This window comes from Gavia stellata, chromosome 43 (assembly GCF_030936135.1).
Source record: "Gavia stellata isolate bGavSte3 chromosome 43, bGavSte3.hap2, whole genome shotgun sequence".
Classification (NCBI taxonomy): Eukaryota; Metazoa; Chordata; class Aves; order Gaviiformes; family Gaviidae; genus Gavia; species Gavia stellata.
The window spans coordinates 122,227-142,769 of NC_082636.1; the positions used below are offsets into that span (position 1 = coordinate 122,227).

The window sequence follows — 20,543 nt, forward strand, 5'->3', positions numbered from 1 at the left end:
GATGATGGATGGATGAAGAAACTATTGAAGACGGATAGCTGAAGAAACCATCGAAGATGGACGGATAGATGGAGAGATGATGGATGGAGAAACCATGTAGATGGACAGATGGATGGAGAAACCAAGGTGGAGGGATGGATGGAAAAACGAATGGAGAAACCATGAAGATGGACAGATGAATGAAGAAATGGATGGAGAAACCACTGAAGATGGATGGATGGAGAAACCATCAAAGATGGATGGATGGAGAAACCATGAAGATGGACAGATGGAAGATGGATGGAGAAACCATGAAGATGGACGGAAAGATGGATGGAGAAACCATGAAGATGGACGGAAAGATGGATGGAGAAACCATGAAGACGGACGGATGGAAAGATGGATGGAGAAACCATAAAGATGGACGGAAAGATGGATGGAGAAACCATCGAAGATGGACAGATGGAAGATGGATGGAGAAACCATGAAGATGGACGGAAAGATGGATGGAGAAACCATCAAAGATGGATGGATGGAGAAACCATCGAAGATGGATAGACAGAAAGATGGATGGAGAAACCATGAAGATGGACGGAAAGATGGATGGAGAAACCATGAAGATGGACGGATGGAAAGATGGATGGAGAAACCATCAAAGATGGATGGATGGAGAAACCATCGAAGATGGATAGACGGAAAGATGGATGGAGAAACCATGAAGATGGACGGATGGATGGAGAGATGGGAGAAGCCATGAAGATGGATGGAGAAGCCATGACGATGGATGGATGGATGGAAAAATGGATAGAGAAACCACTGAAGATAGATGGAGAAACCATCAAAGATGGATGGATGGATGGAGAGATGGATGGAAAAACCCTGGAGATGGATGGACGGACAAACCATTGAAGATGGATGGATGGAGAGATGGATGGAGAAACTATAAAGATGGATGGATGGAGAGATGGATGGAAAAACCACTGAAGATGGAGTGATGGAAAAACCAAAGATGGACGGATGGATGGAGGAATAGATGGAGAAACCATCAAAGATGGATGGACGGAGAGACGGATGGAGAAATCACGAAGATGGATGGATGGATGGAAACAGAAATGAAGATACGGATAAAGAAACGGGATAACGGATGGAGAGAAGGGATGGGGAGATGGATGGAGGGATGGGGAGATGGATGGAGGGATGGGGAGATGGATGGAGGGATGGAGGGACGGAGAAGACACCCTGACCCCATCTCCCCCCCCCAGGCCAGCTGCTGGGAGCGCTGCCGCTGCGAGGCCTCGGCCAGACCCTGGTGGCCCCGGGGGACGCCGTGGGCCAGATCCTGGGGTGGCCCCTGGGCCTCCGACCCCTCCAGGGTGTCCCCTTGGTCCCATAGCGCCTCTGTCACCCCCAGGAGCACCCGGGGGGGAGCGGGTGTTCGGGGTGGGGGGGTTGTCCCCCTCCCCCGACCGTCCCACCCCTCCCTTTTAACGAATAAAAACCTTCTGGCTCCAAATCCGGGCGGGGTCTCCCATCTGTCCCCTCCCCCCACCAGGGGACACGGGTGTCCCCACCCCCACCCCACCTTGGGGACCCACCCCCCCCCCCAGCAAAACCCACACCCAGGCCCAGTTCAACCCTTTATTGGCTGTGCCACCACCCAGGTGACAGCGGTGTCCCCTCACGGTGTCCCCTCCCTGGGTGACAGCCCCCGTGTCACCTCCCACCCCCCCCCCGCGGTGACACGGATGTCCCCTCCCCGGGGCGGGGCAGGGCGGGGTCGGGTGAGGCTCAGATCTTGCCAGGGAAGGTCCCCTCCTCGCGGTACTCGTCCCACGTTGTCACCTGCGGGGTGAGACGGTGACAGCGTGAGTGACGGGAGGGCGGTGGGGAGCTCGCGGGGACGGCGGTGACATCGTGGGGGACGCGGTGGCACCACGGGGGGACACAGGGACCGCAGTGACATCGTGGGGGAGGCAGTGACACCATGGGAAACACAGTAAAGCCACGGGGGGCACAGGGACTATGGTGATGTCACGGGGGACTTGGTGACACCATGGGTGGCACAGGGACCACGGTGACATCGTTGCAGACACGGTGACACCATGGGGGACACGGGGACTGTGGTGACATCATGGGAGACATGGTGACACCATGGGTGGCGCAGGGACCATGGTGACATTGTGGGGGACATGGTGACACCATGAGGGACACAAGGACCACGCTGACATCACGGGGGACACGGTGACACCATGGGGCACACAGGGACCGCGGTGACATCATGGGGGACATGGTGACACCATGGGGCACACAGGGACCACAGTGACATCATGGGGGACACGGTGACACCATAGGGGTCCCAGGGACCACGGTGACATCATGGGGGACATGGTGACACCATGGGGCACACAGGGACTGCGGTGACATCACGGGGGACACGGTGACACCATGGGGCACACAGGGACCCTGGTGACATCATGGGGGACACGGTGACACCTGGAGACCCTGAGGAATGTGGGGGACGCTGTGGGGACACTGTGGGGGTCCTCAGGGCCATGGGGACACCGTGGGGACACTGTGAGGACTCTGAGAGTCATGGGGACACCACGGGGGACCCAAGAGGGACACAATGACCATGGGGACACTGTGGGGACACTGTGGGGACTTTGAGGGGGACCTGAGGGCCATGGGGACACCCTGGGGACACTGTGGGGACCTGAAAACACGAGGGGGACACCATGGGGGACCCTGAGGGCCATGAGGACACTGTGGGGACCTCGAGGGGGACCTGAGGGCCACGGGGACACCGTGGGGACAGTGTGGGGACCTCGAGGAGGACCTGAGGGCCACGGGGACACCCTGGGGACACTGTGGAGACCTCGAGGGGGACCTGAGGGCCATGGGGACACCGTGGGGACCTTGAGGGGGATGTGAGGGCCACAGGGACACCCTGCGGACACTGTGGGGACCTCGAGGGGGACCTGAGGGCCATGGGGACACCGTGGGGACCTTGAGGGGGACCTGAGGGCCACGGGGACATCGTGAGGACAGTGTGGGGACCTCGAGGAGGACCTGAGGGCCATGGGGACACCCTGGGGACACTGTGGAGACCTCGAGGGAGACCTGAGAGCCATGGGGACAACCTGGGGACACTGTGGGGACCTCGAGGGGGACCTGAGGGCCATGAGGACACCGTGGGGACCTCGAGGGGGACGTGAGGGCCATGGGGACACCGTGGGGACACTGTGGGGACCTCGAGGGGGACGTGAGGGCCATGGGGACACCGTGGGGACCTTAAGGGGGACCTGAGGGCCATGGGGACACCGTGGGGACCTCGAGGGGGACCTGAGGGCCACGGGGACACCGTGGGGACCTCGAGGGGGACCTGAGGGCCACGGGGACACCGTGGGGACAGTGTGGGGACCTCGAGGAGGACCTGAGGGCCACGGGGACACCCTGGGGACACTGTGGAGACCTCGAGGGGGACCTGAGGGCCATGGGGACACCGTGGGGACCTTGAGGGGGATGTGAGGGCCACAGGGACACCCTGCGGACACTGTGGGGACCTCGAGGGGGACCTGAGGGCCATGGGGACACCGTGGGGACCTTGAGGAGGACCTGAGGGCCACGGGGACACCGTGGGGACCTCGAGGGGGACCTTGAGGGGGACCTGAGGGCCACGGGGACATCGTGAGGACAGTGTGGGGACCTCGAGGGGGACCTGAGGGCCACAGGAACACCGTGAGGACCTCGAGGGGGACCTGAGGGCCACGGGGACACCGTGGGGACAGTGTGGGGACCTCGAGGAGGACCTGAGGGCCACGGGAACACCCTGGGGACACTGTGGGGACCTGAGGGCCCTGGGGACACCCTGGGGACCCTGAGGACCGCGGGGACCCCCCCTGAGGACACCGTGGGGACCCCGCGGTGACACTCACCCAGGCGGTGGGACAGATGGACTTGTAGACGCGGTAATACCACTGGCAGGGACTGGCGTCCGCCCCCTTGGCCGCCATCGCCTTCTCGCAGCGGTGGAAATCTGGGGACGGGGACACGGCGGGTGAGGAGGGGAGGGGACACGAGGGCACCCAGGGGTCGGGGGGGGCACCCAGGGGTCTGGGGGGGGCACCCAGGGGTCGGGGGGGGGCACCCAGGGGTCGGGGGGGGGGACACGGTACCCAGGTAGTTCTGCCAACAGTTCTTGGTCTGGTTCTGGTTGGGGAAGCGGCTGTCGAAGGGCGCCGTCTTGTAACGCTCCAGCTTGGCCTTGATGTCCTCTGCCATGGCTGGGGGGGGAATTAACGAGGTAATTAATTCCCCCCGGCACTAATTAATCCCCCCGGGAGTAATTAATACCCCCCAGGGACTAATTAATCCCCCCCAGGCACCAATTAATCAGCTCTGGGAATAACGAGAGGGATGGTAACGGGGAGAAAAATAATACAAGAAGAGTATTGGAGGCGAAAAGCACCTCAGGGGGATTAATTACCCTATTAATTAATAGGGTAATTAATCCCCCTGGGGACTAATTAATTCACCTGAGAATAATTAATCCCCCTGTGAATAATTAATTCTGTCTGGGAACGATGACAGGGATGGTAACGGGGAAGACGGCAATGCAGGGGGAGTGTTGGGGGGGAAAAGCAGCTCGGAGGGGTTAATTACTGGGCTAATTAACCCCCCGGCACTAATTAATCCCCCCAGGGACTAATTAATTCTCCCAGAAACTAATTAATCTTCTCTGGGAATGATAAAAGGGATGGTAACGGGGACAACAGTAATACAAGGAGAGTGTTGGGGGGAAAAGCACCTCAGAGGGTTTAATTACTGGGCTAATTAACCCCCCCAGTGACTAATTAATCACCCCAGGGACTAATTAATTCTTCCAGGAATAATAAATCCTCCCCAGGAATAATTAATTTTTTCTGGGAATGATGAAAGAGATGGTAACGGGGAGGACAGCAATACAGGGGGAGTGTTGGGGGGGAAAAGCAGCTCCGAGGGTTTAATTACCCCAGTAATTAACCCCCCCAGTGACTAATTAATCACGCCAGGGACTAATTGATCCCCCTGGGAATAATTAATCCTCCCCAGGAATAATTAATTCTGTCTGGGAACAACGAAAGGGATGGTAACGGAGAGGACGGTAATGCAGGGGAAGTGTTGGGGGGGAAAAGCACCTCGGAGAAAGCACCTCGGAGGGGTTAATTACTGGGCTAATTAACCCCCCCAGCGACTAATTAATCCCCCCGGGGACTAATTAATCACCCCGGGGACTAATTAATCCCCTCTGGGAGCAACGAGAGGGATGGTAGTGGGGAGAACGGTAACGCAGGGGGGAGTGTTGGGGGGGAGACACCTCGGTGGGGTAATTAATGGGGTAATTAACCCCCCCGGGGACTAATTAACCCCCCCGGTAATGAGGGGGCGGAGCTAAGAGGGTTGAGAAGGCCCCGGGGTGAGGGGAGGCCGCCAGAGCCCTCCCAGTGCTCCCAGTAACCCCCCCCACTGCTCCCAGTAACCCCCCCAGCGCCCCCCCCAGCGCTCCCAGTAACCCCCCGCCCTCCCAGTAACCCCCCCCGAGTCCTCCCAGTGCTCCCAGTAACCTCCCAGTCCCGTCCTCACCGGTAACGCCGCCGACTCCCCTCAAAGTGACTTTCACCACTTCCGCCTCGCAGCGGAAGTGCAGCGCGTCGCCGGAAGTGACGTAGCCTCTCCCCGCCCCTTCCGCCCCGCGGGGGAACCAAAGGGAAGAGCCGTAGCGGGGCGGGGGGCGGGGCTGGAGGACCGCGGCGGCCATAGAGAGGGAGTGGGAGGACTGAGCGTCGTCAGCGGCGGGAAAATGGCGGCGGGAGGACCGCGAAACGGCCTTAAAAAGACCCCGAAACGGCCCCAAAATACCCCGAAACGGCCCCAAAATGGGCCCCAAATATCCCCGGGAGCCCAAATTTGGCATTAACAGTCTTTATTACCCCAAAACCCCCTCAGTCCCCCCCAAAACCAATGGGTTTGCCCCAAAAGATCCCTCAGGGACCCCCAAAATGGCCCCAAATACCCCCCCAGGACCCCCAAAATGGCCACCGGGACCCCCAAATACCCCCCAGGACGCCAAAAGCCCCATCTCTATCCCCAAATACCCCTCAGGACCCCCAAATACCCCCCAGGACCCCCCAAAATGCCATTTCTGTCCCCAAATCCTCCCCCAGGACCCCCAAATCCCCTTCAGGACCCCCCAAATCCCCCATCCCTGTCCCCGAATACCCCCCCGGACCCCAAATACCCCCCCAGAACCCCAAATACCCCCAGGACCCCCCAAATCCCCCTCCCTGTCCCACAAATACCTCCCAGAACCCCAAATCCCCCTCAGGACCCCCCAAATCCCCATCCCTGTCCCCAAAATACACCCCAGAACCCCCAAACACCCCCAGGACCCCCAAAAGCCCCATTTCTGTCCCCAAATACCCCCCAGGACCCCCAAATCCCCTCAGGATCCCCCAAATCCCCATCCCTGTCCCCGAATACCCCCCAGGACCCCCCAAATCCCCATCCCTGTCCCCAAATACCCCCCAGGACCCCCAAAATGGCCACCAGAACCCCCAAACACCCCCAGGACCCCCCGCAAAGCCCCATTTCTGCCCCCAAATACGCCCCCCCGGACCCCAAATCCCCTCAGGACCCCCCAAGACCCCCTCCCTGTCCCCGAATACCCCCAGAACCCCCAAACACCCCCCAGGACTCCCCCAAATCCCCCTCCCTGTCCCCAAAATACACCCCAGAACCCCCAAACACCCCCCAGAACCCCCAAAACCCCCATTTCTGTCCCCGAAATACCCCCCAGGACCACCTAATCCCCCTTTAGGACCCCCCCAAATCCCCTTCCCTGTCCCCAATACCCCCCGGGAACCCCCAAAAGCCCCATTTCTGTCCCCAAATACCCCCCCGGACCCCCAAATCCCCCTCAGGACCCCCCAAATCCCCATCCCTGTCCCCAAATACCCCCCAGGACCCCCAAATCCCCCTCAGGGCCCCCCCAAATCCCCATCCTTGTCCCCAAATACCCCCCAGGACACCCCAAAAGCCCCATTTCTGTCCCCAAAATACCCCCCAGCACCCCCAAATACCCCTCAGGACCCCCAAATACCCCCCAGGACCCCCCCCAAAACCCCCATCCCTGTACCCAAATACCCCCCAGAACCCCCAAATACCCCTCAGGACCCCCAAATACCCCCCAGGACCCCCCCAAAACCCCCATCCCTGTCCCCAAATACCCCCCAGAACCCCCAAATACCCCTCAGGACCCCCAAATACCCCCCAGGACCCCCCCAAAAGCCCCATTTCTGTCCCCAAAATACCCCCCAGAACCCCCTAATACCCCCCAGGACCCCCAAATACCCCCAGGACCCCCAAAACCCCCATTTCTGTCCCCAAAATACCCCCAGAACCCCCTAATACCCCTCAGGACCCCCCCAAAACCCCCATCCCTGTCCCCAAATACCCCCCAGCACCCCCAAATACCCTCAGGACCCCCAAATACCCCCAGGACCCCCCCCAAAACCCCCATCCCTGTCCCCAAATACCCCCCAGAACCCCCAAATACCCCTCAGGACCCCCAAATACCCCCCAGGACCCCCCCAAAACCCCCATTTCTGTCCCCAAATACCCCCCAGAACCCCCAAATACCCCTCAGGACCCCCAAATACCCCCCAGGACCCCCCAAAACCCCCATTTCTGTCCCCAAAATACCCCCCAGCACCCCCAAATACCCCTCAGGACCCCCAAATACCCCCCAGGACCCCCCCAAAACCCCCATTTCTGTCCCCAAATACCCCCCAGAACCCCCTAATACCCCTCAGGACCCCCAAATACCCCCCAGGACCCCCCCAAAACCCCAATTTCTGTCCCCAAAATACCCCCAGAACCCCCAAATACCCCCCAGGACCCCCAAATACCCCCCAGGACCCCCCCAAAACCCCCATCCCTGTCCCCAAATACCCCCCAGAACCCCAAATACCCCCCAGGACCCCCAAATACCCCCCAGGACGCCCCAAAACCCCCCTCCCTGTCCCCAAATACCCCCCCGGACCCCCAAATCCCCCTCAGGACCCCCAAAAAATGTCCCCAGTCACCCTCAGGACGTCCCTAAGTGCCCCGCCCCCGTCCCCAAATCCCTCCAGGACCCCCAAAACCCCCATTTCTGTCCCCAAATACCCCTCAGGACCCCCCTTTTTTTCTTGGGGGGTCCCCAGGGGCCGTTTGGGTGGGGGGCACCGTCGGGCGCTAGGACCCGGGGGAGCCCCATCCCGCTCCACCTTTCCCAGGGCACTTCCGCCCGGCCTGGGGCGGGGGCGGTAACGTCGGGTGAGTGGAAGCGCATGCGCGGTGCCCGGGAAGGGGCGGGACCGGTGGGTGGTGCTTCCGGTTCCGGGGTTGGGAGCGCGAAGCGTGTGGTCCCGCGTGGAGCAGCGGCGGGATGAGGCCAGGTGGGAACTGGGATGTACTGGGATGTACTGGGAGGGACTGGGGGGGGCTGGGAGGGGCTGGGGGGTAACTGGGGAGGGGCTGGGGGGCACTGGGTTTGAACTGGGACGGAACTGGGGGGGACTGGGACATACTGGGAGGGACTGGGGGGTAACTGGGAGGGACTGGATGTACTGGGAGGGACTGGGATGTACTGGGAGGGGACTGGGGGGTAACTGGGATATACTGAGATGTACTGGGAGGGGCTGGGGGGCACTGGGGAGGGCTGGAAGGCACTGGGTTTGAACTGGGATGGAACTGGGGGGGACTGGGACATACTGGGATATACTGGGAGGTAACTGGGAGGGATTGGGATATACTGGGATATATTGGGAGGGGCTGGGGGGTAACTGGGGGGGACTGGGGGGCACTGGGTTTGAACTGGGATGGAACTGGGGGGGACTGGGACATACTGGGAGGGGACTGGGGGGTAACTGGGAGGGACTGGGATGTACTGGGAGGGACTGGGGGGTAACTGGGATATACTGGGAGGGGCTGAGGGGCACTGGGGAGGGGCTGGAAGGCACTGGGTTTTGAACTGGGACGGAACTGGGGGGGACTGGGACATACTGGGATATACTGGGGGGTAACTGGGAGGGATTGGGATATACTGGGAGGGGCTGGGGGTAACTGGGAGGGACTGGGGGGCAACTGGGAGGGGCTGGGATGGGACTGGGGGGGACTGGGAGGGACTGGGTTTGAACTGGGATGGAACTGGGGGGGACTGGGACATACTGGGAGGGGCTGGGGGGTAACTGGGAGGGACTGGGATGTACTGGGAGGGACTGGGGGGTAACTGGGATATACTGGGATGTACTGGGAGGGGCTGGGGGGCAACTGGGAGGGACTGGGGGGCAGTGGGGAGGGGCTGGAAAGCAGTGGGTTTGAACTGGGATGGAACTGGGAGGGACTGGGACATACTGGGGGGTAACTGGGATATACTGGGATGTACTGGGAGGGGCTGGGGGGTAACTGGGAGGGACTGGGGGGCACTGGGTTTGAATTGGGATGGAACTGGGGGGGACTGGGATATACTGGAAAGGACTGGGAGGTACTGGCATATATTGGGGGGTAACTGGGAGGCACTGGGATATACTGGGGGAGGCAGGGGGGTAACTGGGAGGGACTGGGGGGCACTGGGTTTGAACTGGGATGGAACTGGGGGGGACTGGGACATACTGGGAGGGGCTGGGGGGTAACTGGGAGGGATGTTGGGGGGGGTGGTTGGGCCAAACTGGGAATACTGGGAGCCTGGAGGGGGGGGGGTAACTGGGAGCCTGGCGGGGGGTTACTGGGCGGGAACTGGGAGCCTACTGCAGCCCTCCCAGTTTGCCCCAGTGCTCCCAGTTGCCCCAGTTTGACGGGGGCTCCCGCAGGTTTCAGCCCCCGGGGGGGGGCGCGGCGGCCGAGGCGGCTTCCGGGGGGGGCGAGGTGAGCGTGGCCCTCCCAGTGCTCCCAGTAAGGCCAGTCCCGCCTGTACTGGGAGCCCCCCCTTCCCCCCCAGTCTGCCCAGTTACCCCCTGTCCCCTCCCCAGTCTGCCCAGTTACCCCTTATCCCCTCCCCAGTCTGCCCAGTTACCCCTTATCCCCTCCCAGTCTGCCCAGTTATCCCCTATCCCCTCCCAGTTTGCCCAGTTGCCCTCTGTCCCGCCCCCCAGTCTGCCCAGTCCCCTCCCCAGTCTGCCCAGTTACCCCTTATCCCCTTCCAGTCTGCCCAGTTACCCCTTATCCCCTTCCCAGTTTTGCCCAGTTGCCCTCTGTCCCCCCCCCCCAGTCTGCCCAGTTACCCCCTATCCCCTCCCCAGTTTGCCCAGTTACCCCCCTATTCCCCTTCCCCAGTCTGCCCAGTTACCCCTTATCCCCTTCCCAGTCTGCCCAGTTACCCCCTGTCCCCTCCCCAGTCTGCCCAGTTACCCCCTGTCTCCCCCCCAGTATGCCCAGTTCCCCTCCCAGTTTCCCTCCCAGTCCCCCCCAGCATTCCCAGTCCCCCCCAGTAAGCCCAGTTCCCCCTCCCACTCCCCCGCAGTGTTCCCAGTCCCTCCCAATAAGCCCAGTTCCCTCCCAGTTCCCTCCCAGTCCCTCGCAGTAAGCCCAGTTCCCTCTCCCACTCCCCCGCAGTGTTCCCAGTCCCTCCCAGTAAGCCCAGTTCCCCCTCCCAGTCCCCTCCCAGTCCCCTCCCAGTAAGCCCAGTTCCCTCCAGTCCCTCCCAGTAAGCCCAGTGTCCCCTCCCAGTCCCCTCCCAGTCCCTCCCAGTCCTTCCAGTAAGCCCAGTTCCCTCCCAGTTCCCTCCCAGTCCCTCCCAGTAAGCCCAGTTCCCTCCCAGTTCCCTCCCAGTCCCTCCAGTAAGCCCAGTTCCCCCTCCCACTCCCTCCCCAGCGTTCCCGTTCCCTCCCAGTTCCCTCCCAGTTCCCTCCCAGTAAGCCCAGTTCCCTCCAGTTCCCTCCCAGTCCCTCCCAGTAAGCCCAGTTCCCCTCTCCCCGCAGGCGCTGGTTTCCCGCCCCGGGGGGGCCCCCGGGGGGGCGGGTTCGGGGCGCGGGGGAGGGGCGGCCCCGCCCGGGGGGGGAGGGCGGCCGAGGGGGCTCCCGCGGCGGCTTCAAAGGGGGGAAGAAGGTGACGGTGGAGCCGCATCGGCACGAAGGTATGGGGCAGCTTGGGGGGCCCGTGGGGCAGTTGGGGGTCCCATGGGGCAGGTTGGGGGGCTGTGGGGTGGGTTGGGGGTCCCGTGGGGCAGATTAGAGGGCAGTTGGGGGTCCCATGGGGCAGGTTGTGGGGCTGTGGGGTGGGTTGGGGGTCCCGTGGGGCAGATTAGAGGGCAGTTGGGGGTCTTGGGGGGCAGTTGGGGGTCCCATGGGGCAGGTTGTGGGGCTGTGGAGTGGGTTGGGGGTCCTGTGGGGCAGATTAGAGGGCAGTTGGGGGTCCCATGGGGCAGGTTGGGGGGCTGTGGAGTGGGTTGGGGGTCCCGTGGGGCAGATTAGAGGGCAGTTGGGGGTCTTGGGGGGCAGTTGTGGGTCACATGGGGCAGTTGTGGGTCTGGAGGGGCAGTGGGGGGGTAGTTGTGGGGTAGCTCTGGGTCGCATGGGGCAGTTGTGGGTCTGGGGGGGCAGTTGTGGGTCGCATGGGGCAGTTGTGGGTCTGGGGAGGGCAGTGGGGGGGCAGTTGTGGGTCGCGTGGGGCAGTTGCGGGGTAGCTGTGGGTCTGGGGGGACAGCGGGGGGGGCAGCTGTGGGGCAGCTCTGGGTCGCATGGAGCAGTTGTGGGTCGCGTGGGGCAGTTGTGGGGCAGTTGTGGGTCGGGGGGGGGGGGGGGCAGATGTGGGGCAGCCGTGGGGGCACGAGGGTCCCTGAGCCGCGGCCCCCCCCAGGGGGTGTTCATCTGCCGGGGAAGGAGGACGCATTGGTCACCCGCAACCTGGTCCCGGGGGAGTCGGTCTATGGGGAGAAGAGGATCTCCGTCGAGGTACTGGGAGGCACTGGGAGGCACTGGGAAAGGACTGGGAGGCACTGGGAGGGACTGGGAGGGACTGGGAAAGGACTGGGAGGCACTGGGGGTAACTGGGAGGACTGGAGGGGAATTGGGAGGTGATAAGGAGGCAACTGGGAGCAACTGGGAGAGGTGGAGTAGACCACCAGGACCTTCTCAAGCTCCATACTGGGAGCACTGGGAGGTGGCACTGGTGGCACTGGGCGGCTGTGGGTGCCCCGTGGGGGTGTCACGGCTGGCGGGTGACATGTCCCCAGATGTCCCCACATGTCCCCATGTGTCCCCACGTGTCCCATCCCCATGACGGTGCCACCAAAGTTGAGGGCATCACCAGAACCTTCTCAAGCTCTATACTGGGAGCACTGGGAGGTGGCACTGGTGGCACTGGGTGGCTGTGGGCACCCACGGGGTGTCACGGCTGGTGGGTGACATGTCCCCACGTGTCCCCCCATGTCCCCATGTGTCCCCACGTGTCCCCATCCCCATGACGGTGCCACCAAAGTTGAGGGCATCACCAGAACCTTCTCAAGCTCCATACTGGGAGCACTGGGAGGTGGCACTGGTGGCACTGGGTGGCTGTGGGTGCCCGTTGGGGGTGTCACGTCTTGTGGGTGACATGTCCCCACGTGTCCCTGTGTGTCCCCAGATGTCCCCGGGTGTCCCCATCCCCATGACGGTGCCACCAAAGTTGAGGGCATCACCAGAACCTTCTCAAGCTCTATACTGGGAGCACTGGAGGTGGCACTGGTGGCACTGGGTGGCTGTGGGCACCCACGGGGTGTCACGGCTGGTGGGTGACATGTCCCCACGTGTCCCTGGTTGTCCCCACATGTCCCCAGATGTCCCCCACATGTGCCCATCCCCATGATGGTGCCACCAAAGTTGAGGCATCACCAGAACCTTCTCAAGCTCCATACTGGGAGCACTGGGAGGTGGCACTGGTGGCACTGGGTGGCTGTGGGTGCCTGTGGGGTGTCACGGCTGGCAGGTGACATGTCCCCACGTGTCCCTGGTTGTCCCCACGTGTCCCCGGCTGTCCCCAGATGTCCCCACATGTCCCCATCCCCATGACGGTGCCACCAAAGTTGAGGGCATCACCAGAACCTTCTCAAGCTCCATACTGGGAGCACTGGGAGGTGGCACTGGTGGCACTGGGTGGCTGTGGGTGCCCGTGGGGTGTCACGTCTTGTGGGTGACATGTCCCCACGTGTCCCTGTGTGTCCCCAGATGTCCCCGGGTGTCCCCATCCCCATGACGGTGCCACCAAAGTTGAGGGCATCACCAGAACCTTCTCAAACTCCATACTGGGAGGTGGCACTGGTGGCACTGGGCGGCTGTGGGCACCCACGGGGTGTCACGGCTGGCGGGTGACATGTCCCCCCGTGTCCCTGTCCCCAGGACGGTGACACCAAGGTGGAGTACCGCGCCTGGAACCCCTTCCGCTCCAAACTGGCGGCCGCCATCCTGGGTGGCATCGACCAGATCCACATCCGACCGGGGACGAAGGTCCTCTATTTGGGCGCCGCTTCGGGGACAACGGTGTCCCACGTCTCCGACATCGTGGGACCGGTGAGGACACGGGGCCACCGCGCCCTCGGGGACGTCACCATGGGGTGGGGGGGACACGGGGACGGGGTCGGCCACCTCTTGGGGACAGCACGGAGGTGGCATCTCCATGTGCTTGGGGACGTCGTTGAGGTCCTTTGGGGACATCGCCGTGGGGTGGTGGGACATGGGGCCCTTGGGGACGTCACCATGGGGTGGTGGGACACGGGGCCACCGCGCCCTCGGGGACGTCACTGTGGGGTGGGGGGACACGGGGACGGGGTCGGCCACCTCTTGGGGACAGCACGGAGGTGGCATCTCCCATCTGCTTGGGGACGTCGTTGAGGTCCTTTGGGGACATCGCCGTGGGGTGATGGGACACGGTGTCACCAAGTCGTTGGGGACGTCACCGTGGGGTGGGGGGACACGGGGACGGGGTCGGCCACCTCTTGGGGACAGCACAGAGGTGGCATCTCCATCTGCTTGGGGACACCGTTGAGGTCCTCTGGGGACGTTGGTATTGGGTGGTGGGACATGGGGACATGGGGCCCTCGGGGACGTCACCGTGGGGTGGTGGGACACGGGGCCACCGCGCCCTCGGGGACATCACCGTGGGGCAGGGGGGACACGGGGACGGGGTTGGCCACCTCCTTGGGGACAGCATGGAGGTGGCATCTCCATGTGCTTGGGGACATCGTTGAGGTCCTTTGGGGACATCACCGTGGGGTGATGGGACGCGGCGTCACCAAGTCCTTGGGGACGTCACCGTGGGGTGGTGGGGACACGGGGCCACCGCGCCCTCGGGGGACGTCACCCTGGGAAGGGGGGACACGGGGACGGGGTCGGCCACCTTCTTGGGACAGAACGGAGGTGGCATCTGCATCTGCTTGGGGACATCGTTGAGGTCCTCTGGGGACGTTGGCATTGGGTGGTGGGACATGGGGACATGGGGCCCTCGGGGACGTCACCGTGGGGGTGGTGGGACACGGGGACGGGGTCGGCCACCTCCTTGGGACAGCATGGAGGTGGCATCTCCATGTGCTTGGGGACGTCGTTGAGGTCCTTTGGGGACATCACCGTGGGGGTGATGGGACGCGGCGTCACCAAGTCCTTGGGGACGTCACCGTGGGGTGGTGGGACACGGGGCCACCGCGCCCTCGGGGACGTCACCGTGGGGTGGGGGACACGGGGACGGGGTCGGCCACCTCTTGGGGACAGCACAGAGGTGGCATCTCCATCTGCTTGGGGACACCGTTGAGGTCCTCTGGGGACGTTGGTATTGGGTGGTGGGACATGGGGACATGGGGCCCTCGGGGACGTCACCATGGGGTGGTGGGACACGGCGCCACCGTGCCCTCTGGGGACGTCACCATGGGGCAGGGGGACACGGGGATGGGGGTCGACCACCCCTTGGGAACAGCACGGAGGTGGCATCTCCATCTGCTTGGGGACATCGTTGAGGTCCTTTGGGGACATCACCATGGGGTGATGGGACGCGGGCGTCACCAAGTCCTTGGGGACGTCACCGTGGGGGTGGTGGGACACGGGGCCACCGCGCCCTTCGGGGACGTCACCGTGGGGAAGGGGGGACACGGGGGACGGGGTCGGCCACCTCTTGGGGACAGCACAGAGGTCGGCATCTTCGTGTGCTTGGGGACATCGTTGAGGTCCTCTGGGGACGTTGGCATTGGGTGGTGGGACATGGGGCCCTCGGGGACGTCACCGTGGGGCAGGGGGACACGGGGCCACCGCGCCCTTGGGGACGTCACCGTGGGGTGGGGGACACGGGGACGGGGTTGGCCACCTCCTTGGGACAGCCTGGAGGTGGCATCTCCATGTGCTTGGGGACGTCGTTGAGGTCCTTTGGGGACATCGCCGTGGGTGGTGTGACACGGGGCCCTTGGGGATGTCACCGTGGGGTGGTGGGACACGGGGCCACCGCGCCCTCGGGGACGTCACCATGGGGTGGGGGACACAGGGACGGGGTCGGCCACCTCTTGGGGACAGCACGGAGGTGGCATCTCCATCTGCTTGGGGACACCGTTGAGGTCCTTTGGGGACATCGCCATGGGGTGGTGTGACATGGGGCCCTTGGGGACGTCACCATGGGGTGGTGGGACACGGCGCCACCGCGCCCTTGGGGACGTCACCGTGGGGGTGGGGGGACACGGGGACGGGGTCGGCCACCTCTTGGGGGACAGCACAGAGGTGGCATCTCCATCTGCTTGGGGACACCGTTGAGGTCCTCTGGGGACGTTGGTATTGGGTGGTGGGACATGGGGACATGGGGCCCTCGGGGACGTCACCATGGGGTGGTGGGACACGGCGCCACCCGTGCCCTCGGGGACGTCACCATGGGGCAGGGGGACACGGGGATGGGGTCGGCCACCCCTTGGGAACAGCACGGAGGTGGCATCTCCGTCTGCTTGGGGACATCGTTGAGGTCCTTTGGGGACATCACCGTGGGGTGATGGGACGCGGCGTCACCAAGTCCTTGGGGACGTCACCGTGGGGTGGTGGGACCACGGGGACGGGGTCGGCCACCTTCTTGGGACAGAACGGAGGTGGCATCTCCATCTGCTTGGGGACATCGTTGAGGTCCTCTGGGGACGTTGGCATTGGGTGGTGGGACATGAGGACATGGGGCCCTCGGGGACGTCACCGTGGGGTGGTGGGACACGGGGACGGGGTCGGCCACCTTCTTGGGACAGAACGGAGGTGGCATCTGCATCTGCTTGGGGACATCACCGTGGGGTGATGGGACGCGGTGTCACCAAGTCCTTGGGGACATTGCCGTGGGGTGGTGGGACACAGGGCCACCGCGCCCTCTGGGGACGTCACCCTGGGAAGGGGGGACACGGGGACGGGGTCGGCCACCTCTTGGGGACAGCACGGAGGTGGCATCTCCGTCTGCTTGGGGGACATCGTTGAGGTCCTTTGGGGGACATCACCGTGGGGTGGTGGGACACGGGGGACACGGTGGTGGCACCGTGAGCTCCTCGGGGACATCACTGTGGGGTCCTGGGCTGAGGGGACATGTCCCCAAGGGAGGCAGGTCTTTGTCACCAGAGCTGTTCTCCATCCTGGGGACACCAGAGATGTCCCCATGGGTGGTGGCTCTGTGTCCCCCAGAGCTCTTCTCCATTTGGGGACCTCAGGATGTCCCCATGGGTGGTGGCTTCGTGTCCCCAGAGCTCTCCTCCATCTTGGGGACACCAACAATGTCCCCATGGGTGGTGGCTTCATGTCCCCAGCGCTCTCCTCCACGTTGGGGACCTCAGGATGTCCCCATGGGTGGTGGCTTTGTGCCCCCAGAGCTCTCCTCCATCTTGGGGACCTCAGGATGTCCCCATGGGTGGTGGCTCCGTGTCCCCAGAGCTCTCCTCCATCTTGGGGACCTCAAGATGTCCCCATGGGTGGTGGCTCCGTGTCCCCAGACCTCTCCTCCACCTTGGGGACACCAGAGATGTCCCCATGGGTGGTGGCTCCGTGTCCTCAGAGCTGTCCCCCCCCCTCGGTGTCCCCACTCCTGTGTCCCCCCCCCACCCCCCGGCGATGAGGTGACATCCCTGTCCCCGTCCCCAGGAGGGACTGGTTTACGCCGTGGAGTTCTCCCACCGCTCCGGCCGTGACCTCATCAACGTGGCCAAGAAACGCACCAACGTCATCCCCGTCATCGAGGACGCCCGTCACCCCCACAAGTACCCGCATGCTCATCGGTGAGTGGCTCCCGGGGGGATTTGGGGGGTCCGGGGAGGAACTTGGGGGTCACAGAGGGTCCCGGAGAAGGTTTGGGGCGTCCTCGGGGTGGGTGAGGAGCTCTGGAGAAGGTCTTGAGGTCCTTCAAGATGTCCAAGAGAGGTTTTTGGGGTGCTGTGGGGTGTTTTGGGGGGTCTTGGGTGGGTCTTGAGGTGGTTTTGGGGTCCTAGATTGGGTCTTGGGGGTGATTTGGGGGTCCCGGAGAAGGTTTGGGGGGTCCTCAGGGTGGTGAGGAGCTCTGGAGAAGGTCTTGAGGTCCTTCAAGATGTCCAAGAGAAGTTTTTAGGGTGCTGTGGGGTGTTTTGGGGGGTCTTGGGTGGGTCTTGAGGTGGTTTTGGGGTCCTAGATTGGGTCTTGGGGTGATTTGGGGGTCCTGGAGAAGGTTTGGGGGGTCCTCGGGGTGGTGAGGACCTCTGGAGAAGGTCTTGAGGTCCTTCAAGATGTCCAAGAGAGGTTTTTGGGGTGCTGTGGGGTGATGGGGGGGGTCAGGGGTGGGTCTTGAGGTGGATTTGGGGTCCTAGATTGGGTCTTGGGGTGATTTGGGGGTCCCGGAGAAGGTTTGGGGGGTCCTCAGGGTGGTGAGGACCTCTGGAGAAGGTCTTGAGGTCCTTCAGGATGTCCAAGAGAAGTTTTTGGGGTGCTGTGGGGGTGTTTTGGGGGGTCTGGGGTGGGTCTTGAGGTGTTTTTGGGGTCCTAGATTGGGTCTTGGGGTGATTTGGGGGTCCCAGAGAAGGTTTTGGGGGGTCCTCGGGGTGGTGAGGACCTCTGGAGAAGGTCTTGAGGTCCTTCAAGATGTCCAAGAGAGTTTTTGGGGTGCTATGGGGTGTTTGGGGGGTCTGGGGTGGGTCTTGAGGTGGTTTTGGGGTCCTAGATTGGGTCTTGGGGTGATTTGGGGGTCCCAGAGAAGGTTTGGGGGGTCCTCGGGGTGGTGAGGAGCTCTGGAGAAGGTCTTGAGGTCCTTCAAGATGTCCAAGAGAGGTTTTTGGGGTGCTGTGTGGGGTGATGGGGGGGGTCTTGGGTGGGTCTTGAGGTTTTTTGGGGTTCTAGAGTGGGTCTTGGGGTGATTTGGGGGTCGCAGGGAGGAACTTGGGGGTCACAGAGGGTCCCGGAGAAGGTTTGGGGCGTCCTCGGGGTGGTGAGGACCTCTGGAGAAAGTCTTGAGGTCCTTCAAGATGTCCAAGAGAGGTTTTTGGGGTGCTGTGGGGTGTTTTGGGGGGTCTGGGGTGGGTTTTGGGGGGATTTTGGGGTGCTGGGATGGGGGTCAGGGGGATTTTGGGGTGCCCCGAGGGGGGGTCAGGAGGATTTTGGGGTGCTGGGAGGGGGTCAGGGGGATTTTGGGGTGCCCTGGGAGGGGGTCAGGGTGATTTTGGGGTGCTGGGGGGGGGGTCAGGGTGGTTTTGGGGTGCCCTGGGGGGGGGTCAGGGTGATTTTGGGGTGCTGGGGGGGGTCAGGGGGGTTTTGGGGTGCCCTGGGGGGTGTCAGGGTGATTTTGGGGTGCTGGGGGGGGTCAGGGTGGTTTTGGGGTGCCCCGGGGAGGTCAGGGTGATTTTGGGGTGCTGGGGGGGGTCAGGGGGGTTTCGGGGCACCCCGGCGGGGGTCAGGGTGATTTTGGGGTGCTGGAGGGGGTCAGGGGGGTTTTGGGGTGCCCTGGGGGGGGTCAGGGTGATTTTGGGGTACTGGGGGGGGGTCAGGGGGGTTTTGGGGTGCCCTGGGGGGTGTCAGGGTGATTTTGGGGTGCTGGGGGGGGTCAGGGTGGTTTTGGGGTGCCCTGGGAGGGGGTCAGGGTGATTTTGGGGTGCTGGGGGGGGGTCAGGGGGGTTTTGGGGTGCCCTGGGGGGGGTCAGGCAGATTTTGGGGTGCTGGGGGGGGTCAGGGTGGTTTTGGGGTGCTGGAGGGGGGGTCAGGGTGATTTTGGGGTGCTGGGGGGGGTCAGGGTGGTTTTGGGGTGCCCTGGGGGGGTGTCTGGCAGATTTTGGGGTGCTGGGGGGGGTCAGGGTGGTTTTGGGGTGCCCTGGGAGGGGGTCAGGGTGATTTTGGGGTGCTGGGGGGGGTCAGGGTGATTTTGGGGTGCTGGGGGGGGTCAGGGGGGTTTTTGGGGTGCCCTGGGGGGGGTCAGGGTGATTTTGGGGTGCTGGGGGGGGGGTCAGGGGGGTTTTGGGGTGCCCTGGGGGGTGTCAGGGTGATTTTGGGGTGCTGGGGGGGGTCAGGGTGGTTTTGGGGTGCCCTGGGAGGGGGTCAGGGTGATTTTGGGGTGCTGGGGGGGGTCAGGGTGGTTTTGGGGCACTCCCGGGGGGGTCAGGGTGATTTTGGGGTGCTGGGGGGGGTCAGGGGGCGGGGTTTTGGGGTGCCCGGGGGGGGTCAGGGTGATTTTGGGGTGCTGGAGGGGGTCAGGGGGATTTTGGGGGTGCCCCAGGGTGTCAGGCAGATTTTGGGGTGCTGGGAGGGGGTCAGGGGGGTTTTGGGGCACCCCGGGGGGGTCAGGGTGATTTTGGGGTGCTGGGGGGGGTCAGGGTGATTTTGGGGTGCTGGGGGGGTCAGGGGGGTTTTGGGGTGCCCCGGGGGGGGGTCAGGGTGATTTTGGGGTGCCCCTGAATTTTGGGGTGCCCCCCCAGGCATGGTGGACGTGATCTTCGCGGACGTGGCGCAGCCGGACCAGACGCGGATCGTGGCCCTCAACGCCCACAACTTCCTGCGCAACGGCGGCCACTTCGTCATCTCCATCAAGGTAAACCCCCCCAGTAAGGACCAGTGCCTCCCAGTAAGGACCAGTAAGGACCAGTGCCCCCCAGGAAGGACCAGTAAGGGCCAGTGCCCACTGGGAACTGGCGCTGGGAGCCAGCACTGAGCAGTAACGGGGCGCTGGGAACCAGTAAGGACCAGTCACGGGGCGCTGGGAACCAGTAAGGACCAGTAACGGGGCGCTGGGAGCCAGTAAGGACCAGTAACGGGGCGCTGGGAACCAGTAAGGACCAACAGGGCGCTGGGAACCAGTAGTGGGGCGCTGGGAACCAGTAAGGACCAGTAACGGGGTACTGGGAACCAGTAAGGACCAGTCATGGGGTGCGGGGAACCAGTAAGGACCAGTAACGGGGTGCGGGGAGCCAGTAAGGACCAGTAACGGGGCGCTGGGAGCCAGTAAGGACCAGTAACGGGGTGCTGGAAACCAGTAAAGACCAGTAACGGGGCGCCTGGGAACCAGTAAGGACCAGTAGCGGGGTGCTGGGAACCAGTAAAGACCAGTAACGGGGCGCTGGGAACCAGTAAGGA

The 20,543-nt window shown here is 63.3% G+C and overlaps 2 protein-coding genes across 2 annotated transcripts; one reads left to right on the forward strand and one right to left on the reverse strand.

Moving 5' to 3' along the window:
- Positions 1 to 1,604: 1,604 nt before the first annotated feature.
- On the reverse strand, positions 1,605 to 5,660 carry LOC104263619 (cytochrome c oxidase subunit 6B1). The gene is made up of 4 exons (XM_059833216.1): positions 5,602 to 5,660; positions 4,155 to 4,262; positions 3,915 to 4,015; positions 1,605 to 1,821 (listed from the first exon to the last, which is right to left on the reverse strand). Exons 2-4 carry the CDS (start codon positions 4,258 to 4,260, stop codon positions 1,768 to 1,770), a joined length of 261 nt encoding a protein of 86 aa, XP_059689199.1. The 5' UTR covers positions 4,261 to 4,262; positions 5,602 to 5,660; the 3' UTR covers positions 1,605 to 1,767.
- Positions 4,563 to 20,001, forward strand: LOC132320665 (rRNA 2'-O-methyltransferase fibrillarin-like; the record flags this gene model as incomplete). Its single annotated transcript, XM_059833215.1, is given in 9 exon segments — positions 4,563 to 4,574; positions 9,870 to 9,924; positions 10,977 to 11,054; positions 11,057 to 11,131; positions 11,854 to 11,948; positions 13,371 to 13,541; positions 17,103 to 17,222; positions 17,224 to 17,236; positions 19,889 to 20,001. Coding segments are annotated over 9 exon segments (732 nt in total), but the record flags the coding sequence as incomplete, so codon positions are not given.
- Between the last annotated feature and the right edge of the window lie 542 nt (positions 20,002 to 20,543).